At 38.8% G+C, this 6,779-nt stretch overlaps 1 protein-coding gene across 3 annotated transcripts; it reads right to left on the bottom strand.

The window, feature by feature from the left end:
• Window positions 1-1,110: 1,110 nt before the first annotated feature.
• Window positions 1,111-6,525, bottom strand: LOC148848075 (type IV inositol polyphosphate 5-phosphatase 7-like). 3 transcript variants are annotated; one of them, XM_088948534.1, is made up of 14 exons: window positions 5,702-6,525; window positions 5,494-5,581; window positions 4,988-5,056; window positions 4,733-4,820; window positions 4,535-4,639; window positions 3,814-4,438; window positions 3,504-3,697; window positions 3,218-3,326; window positions 2,984-3,132; window positions 2,561-2,817; window positions 2,349-2,460; window positions 2,168-2,227; window positions 1,747-1,824; window positions 1,111-1,635 (listed from the first exon to the last, which is right to left on the bottom strand). In XM_088948534.1, exons 1-10 carry the CDS (start codon window positions 5,729-5,731, stop codon window positions 2,595-2,597), a joined length of 1,680 nt encoding a protein of 559 aa, XP_088804660.1. In that variant the 5' UTR covers window positions 5,732-6,525; the 3' UTR covers window positions 1,111-1,635; window positions 1,747-1,824; window positions 2,168-2,227; window positions 2,349-2,460; window positions 2,561-2,594. The 3 variants fall into 3 exon arrangements, with proteins under 3 accessions (XP_088804660.1, XP_088804662.1, XP_088804661.1); XM_088948536.1 differs by having other exon boundaries at window positions 1,747-1,819; XM_088948535.1 differs by having other exon boundaries at window positions 2,349-2,456.
• Window positions 6,526-6,779: the final 254 nt, after the last annotated feature.

Below are 6,779 nucleotides of genomic sequence, written 5' to 3'. Positions count from 1 at the left end.
TGATTTTTGATGCACAAGTATCAGATTCAATCAAACAAAGGTTCAAAGCAGCTTCCATTCTTCTAAAGGTCATTTTTGTCATTGTGCCCACCACATAGACGTAGTCAATGGATGAAGTTGGATGTCTTCATCTCAAAAATGACCGAGCAAATGAAAAGAACGATCCTAAAATGGAAGCCCTTCTTGATTGGCCCAGCCCAATAGCCCACTATGATTCACCAACTTGTCTTTTTTAGTTACATATACGATATATCAAAGGGCAAGGGAATTTACGTCATTACGAAGAATTTAAGAGACAGAAGGAGAACCTGCGCGCCGTGTGCGGTGTGTGGTGTGCCTGTGCCAAATCCGATTTTTCAATTGCGAGAACTAATTATAGAAGGGGTACTTTGGGATGAGAACAAAATAGTTGCCCGTCACTTTCCAGAGTCCAGACGTTTATATATAACACACACCCCCCTTTGGGAGGCAATGAGCATTTTGGTCATTCAATCAAACGTCCAAACCTAACTATGTGGTGATTGGTGAAAGCGAGCTAGAGTGCTATACTTTTCAAAGTTCTGATAAAACACAATACGAGACCAACCACAATAATAGACGTGGTACACGACCCGGATTTGTTGGACCCTTTTCTCCCTCCCACGCCCCCAAAATTACGGTTCGGGTCAGGTAGTAGGCACACTATTATGGGAGGCACGGTAAATGAGCACTTAGAAAATTTTTTTGACACCTGTCCTTTAACCTAAAAATTACCGTTGAAAAGAAGTCAAATTAAGAAAACAAAAAAACATGGGAGTGAACCTCACCAACTTTGGTACCTTTTCCTTCTTTTGTTATTTAAAATTTTGAATTAGAAAATTGTTTTCCCTTCTTTAGAAAAGAAAATATAAGAAACAAAGAACTGTCAAACTATGACTTCCTTTTCCCCCCTAAAGTACCTATTAAACTGTAAGCTGTTCTATGCTTTTCTTCTTTACTAAATCTTCTCTTTTATGCAAAACAAGGGAAAAAAAAAAAAAAAAACAGCTCCTGAGAGACATTAACGGAAACATTTTTTTTCAGTGGCAAAACAAAATAAAATCATAAGCAGCAACAGAGCTTGAGAGCTTCAGTTAAATGATCACTTCAAATTTCTATTTCTTTCTTGATATCACTTCAGTGAATGACTAATGAGAGGATCCATCAAATGTCACCCTCTGTTAATAATTTTAACAAACAAAAACAGCACTACATGATTATTCTGATCACCTTGCATCTTTATTTCAGTCGCAGACATTTGTTACAAAAAGAATAGTTAAAAAAAAAAAAAAAAAAAAAAAAAAAAGAAGAAAGATGTATATATAAAACATTCCACCGAAGTTCTTCCTCCTGCAATCACAATGCCCAAGATCTTCCCGCAATACCAAGCATCATCCTTGTGCTTAACCAAGCAAACTAAGCTCCTAGGCAGTGAGATGACCATTTTACTTTAACACAACGTGGGACCCCAATTGATTGTTTCAACCTTGGAGGATACAAAAGATATGTAATTGCTCTGATTGTGACTGGAATTACATGCTAACTAGGATAAGGTTATGAATAAAGATTGTGAATCACGAACACACCAACTCGATATCGACAGATTACAAAACTGGTCTGTCAAAATCAAGTAAAGAGTAGCAAGAATTAGACAAAATAGTCCAGATCAAAGAGAACAACTTGACATGTACAATTGAGTAAAACTAAGGAAAGAGAAAACGACCACACCTTTTTTGGGTTTGTGGGGGGATGGAAAAGTCACACTCACCCCCATTGAGGCAGAGAATTCCTTCAAAACAGCCTGTTCTGCAAAGCAGGGACCAAAATAAGATGAGAATAGGAATAAACAGTATCTTCCCTGAACAGAACTATCATAGAAGATACAATTTACGGCACTGCTTTCAGATAAATGTGTCAATTGCCAAGTACAAATTCTATTTGAGATATGGTTGTTGGATAGATTCCAATGGCCCACAGTTTTCTTATTTGCCACGAGAGAAACAAAAGATTCTCATATTCAAATACCAGGGATCCACCTTGTTTTAACTCAGTGGTGCCTTGGTAAGATCACTAGCAAGCTATCTCCTTATAAATTTTCACTATATATACCAGTGGTCGTTTAGGTAAAAGTAGATTAGATGATGATCACCTTAGAGACAATCCATCTCCAGAATCAATTTGTCAGTGAGATTCAATATTGCGAGAAAGCCTGGCATGACAATAACCCCAATTATAAGAAATTCTAGATAAATTCAATGATATATATATATATATATATATATATATATATATATATATATATAAACCTTTTCCATGTTTTGGTAGTTTACCTTCGGGGATAAAACAATTACCAACTTGAATACTATGATGGTATTCTGAATCTGTTAGTAAGTCTCTCACCCCAGAACTGTACATTTTCTCGGTAGGCAACTCCATGCCTTCCTAAAGATCAATAAATAGAAAAGCTTTTAGATTTGAACAATAATAAAATCCAGAATACAAAATGGGCAATATAAATCAGAGAGAGAGAGAGAGATTGTACTTGAATGTGAATATAGATTGGTTCCGCTAATCCTTCAAAAGAAATTAAGTTCAGTGTATCCATGTGAGTGCGGCAACAATTCTTCTACTTCAATTCTGGAACTAGAACTCATGTTTTTCTTAATTCGGCTATGGTTTATTGACTCAACCTCTGCCACAAAAATGCTATAAACAGGCCTATGATCTGAGAACCTAGACTCTCCACGAACATAAGAAAGTTGATGGAGGCCTCTTCCATACCACAAGATACGGTCACACCTTCACATAGAAATTGAAAGTTAAATCAGTTCAATGTGTTATTACTTGTTAGCATGTTCAAAGACATGTTTATGTTTCACAGAATACGCAATTTTATATTCTTCCTCCTTTGGAGTGTGTATGTTTGTTCATTATTCATAATTTTTGCTTCAAAAAATGTGCTTACCATGCAGGGGTCCGTCGCTTCTCTTTAGGGTATGTTTCATCACCAGCATATCTGTCTGAATTGTTCGAATATTTGTATGTAGGTGGAAAATATATCTTTCCTTCATTCCATCCCTCAAAGACACGACCCCGTCTCTGTTCTATCCGAAGCTGCTAAGAAAGTTGTTTAAGGTTCAGATTGACAAATTTTTGTAATTTGTAAAGGAATGCTTCCAATACAAAGGACAGGACATGCCTGATCATTTTCTAACAATGCCCTCCAGTTGTGCATCTCAACAAGTGCCTTTGCAGAACGATAAGATAGAGCAATCCGGTAATTCAAATCACCCAGCCATATAATCCGACTACACAAGGAAGAATGCTGATTAGAACTTGATAAAGAACATAGCAATTGCCCTCAATTCAAACCAACTCATTAAACAAAAAACAAAAGAATGCAACCAAAGAATAAATACAGCAAACAAACTTGTAAGAGACTTAAACTAATGATGAATTAACAGATCAATAAACAAAGATCTTACTCATGCTCAAGGATTGTTTCAGGGGACTTCTCATTCCCCAGCCCATGAACCCGTGGAAACCTTGTCTTCCTGAGTATCTCCATAACATCTGAGTTCCTTCTTAATTCATCACCTTCTTTCTGCCCCGATGTTAAATGACTACAGATGAAGCAGAAGCTTGTTTGGTGAACAGACATGCTAATCGATATTGATCCCTGGAAAAACTTAAGCATAAGATTGCCTCCTTTGCTTAATTCTTCGTGATTGGATTTCAAGGTATGGGAAAATTCCAGTAAATAGGGGATTGAAAAACAAGTAGTGAACAATGTACCTTGTTCCCAAGATAACCCATCAATCCTCTGCCAACACAAGACACTTTCAAGTTCCGCACATCATCCCTGAGATCACTCCTCACCCACACTGTAAGAAATATTCCAACCATTTGCTTACTTGCAACCAAGCAGTACCTGGAGTGCCCTGATGATCTTTCTCTGTCTTCCATTGCTGTGGATCCACCATAGGACATTGGTGAGAAGTATGTGGTACTTGGTGAATCCCCAGGCCCATTCTCATCATCAGAAGAACCCCACCTGGAGTTGGAATCAAAATCACTAGGCCTATGACCAAAAATTACCCGATCACAGACACTGAATCTTCTATCGAGTCGGGGCTGTGGTATTGACATGTCATTATCCATTCTCATGCTACGACTCAAAGACTGAAATGATCGGCGATGAAAGAAAGTTGAGGTTTTCTGCCTCGCTGAACCCTCAAAATCCGCATCCAACTCTACAAGGGGATCAAGAAGCGGGGAAGGTGTGTGATAGCCACCACTCCCGCTGGTGCCAGGAAGGTTATTCAAGGTCTTCCGTATGAGAGCCAGCCACTTTCTGGCAGGACCATTGTCTTCTGCACCCAGAACATTCCCGGCGTTCAGAGGAACAATTTCTTGAAACCTGAAAGAGAAATGTATCAAATAAAGCATATGTTAATCTTGGAGTAGTTGCAGAGAAAGAGAAGAGAAAGGAAAATACGTGAAGAAGCAAACATACCCGAGGACATAAATATCCGCAGGAGGTGATGTGTGGAGCCAATCTTCGAGATTTAAATAACTCGGAGGCGATTTTCCACCCACATTCCATGTTGCTACAAAGATCCTATTCTCCCATTAAGAGAACAGAAAAAGTTAAAACTAATTCCCGCAAAAATAGATCAAATAAGAAAAGAAAGTCTGCAAGAGGAGAGCGTACTTGTAGTTCTGCAAATCTGTAACTTGAGAGACATCGAGATCAATCTTCCCTCTCCGGATTCGATCAGAGTTCCTTTTATTCAACCTCTCTGTGCACCCGAACGGGGAAAACATAAGAAAATAAGCACGCTAGAAATCACGAGTCTCTGCAACATCTCCATTCACAATTATCCTATTTGATTTTTTTTTCTTTTTTCAGTTTTTGGTGAGGTTGGGAGAGGTGTGGTCCAAGGCTAAAGGTAGTCTGATACTAAACCTGTTTTACTTTTCTTGACTGTGCATGCCTCCCGCTCTGAAAAACTGTCCCTTGGTTCTCCATCGCCACCTGAAAAAGAAGAAACATAAAGTTGTTAAAGCTGCTTTCGATTACTGTTTATGCATTAACCTCACATCTTAAAACGCTAAAAACAAAAAAGAAAAAAATTCGAACTTCAACTAGAAGATGGGATCTTAAGCCGTGAAAAGAATTTGCAGAACCCATTAAATCCAAAAGACAGTTGCAGAAGATAAACAATGATGGAGAAGAAGAATGTGGACAGAGTTATTCAGAGCCCAGCAGAAATTACAGGGAGGAATAAAGTCGAAAACTTTGTTGCAGAGTTAAACCCATTTTTCTCTCTAATGTCGAAGGCAAGATTCATATCCCCTAAACCCTAATTTCTGTAAGAGGAAACCATCATGTGCAAACAAATAACAGAACCCAAATCTCAGAAAAGATCCAGAAGGTGAACAGAATCCGGCTTGGGAAGAAATATGTCACACCTTCATAAACTACATCGTCTGCATGAAAATCCTCAGCTTTGCTCTTGATGTTGAACCACTTCCTGACCAGAGTCTTCGACCATGAGAGCTTCAGTCACATAAAAACAGAAACACGAAGCACAAAGAAAGTCAGCAATTTCAAAAGATAAAATACCAAAATGCAGGAAACTAAACAGAAGAAGAAAAAAAAAACCACGTTTCGCAAAACCTTGCTTTTCTTCGGGTTCCCATCTTTCATTGTTTCACCACCTCTTCATACAGCTATCCTGCTTACAAGTTACAATGGACTGATGAATGCTATTTTCTATTTCCGTTTTCCTGTTCCTCGGTTTCTCGGTTTGGTTTAGAATTGAGTGATGAATGAAATCAAACTAGAACGGGTACCTCAGCAATTCAAAGGAAAGAACCCCAGATAGGGATTCTTCCCCAATTTCTACGTATTTTCACTAGAAAGAGAAGGGGATCAGAAAGAAGAAGTTCAGTTCTCTGTATCTCTTGGTCTTTGCCTTCTCAAATTGAGGCAGACAAGCTCATTACTTAATAGTAAGACGAAAACAACGAATGAGCATTCTCCTATTCACGGCTCTCCCGGTTCATCACCCAGAAAGAAACGGAACTGAAGAAAAGAATATCAGATTCTTCATGTTTGCGTTCCTGGATGTTCTACACTGAATACGATACAAGAGACTCAATTCAAGAAGCCAAAACAGATGGGGTTTTCACTCTCTTCCTCTTCTGGTTCTGGGTTTGTCTATAGAAAACGTGAAGAAAAGAAAAAGAAACTCATGAATTCAAAACTGAGAGAACAGAGAGAGACAACACACTAATTCGTAGAAGTGAGATGGGATTTGAACGTTTAACAAGGCAATGTAGCGGACATAAAGAGAGAGAAGGGTCTCCTCTCCTCAAAACCTCGTTCTTGGTACAGCTAAGTATCGAATTTGAAGAGAATAAAGTGCAGAGGAGCTCTATCGAGGCCTTTTAACCCAAATCCAAGGCCAACGCAACACAGCAACAGAGTGCGATTGCGATGGATATATCGGTCACTCCCCTTAACACAAAAGAAAAAAAATGCCCGGGCACGGGCAGCTGCCCGTCCTTCCCCTCCCTCGCCTAACTACCCCTGCTCCCGGTCAGCAAAGTTAAGGGTCATCTAATACTCGAGCTGTACCCTTCCTCCCATTTGGTCTTCCATGAGAAAAAGGCAGTTTAAAATAAAAAAGATAAAGCGGAATGTATGAAGAGTTTTGTTCCTATTTCTTTGCCTTTCTTCTTTTTCAATTTTT

The sequence above is a fragment of the Nelumbo lutea genome, chromosome 6, assembly GCF_056320005.1.
Source record: "Nelumbo lutea isolate HS-2025 chromosome 6, American lotus-T2T, whole genome shotgun sequence".
NCBI lineage: Eukaryota > Viridiplantae > Streptophyta > Magnoliopsida > Proteales > Nelumbonaceae > Nelumbo > Nelumbo lutea.
This window is presented reverse-complemented; position numbering and strand designations above follow the sequence as displayed.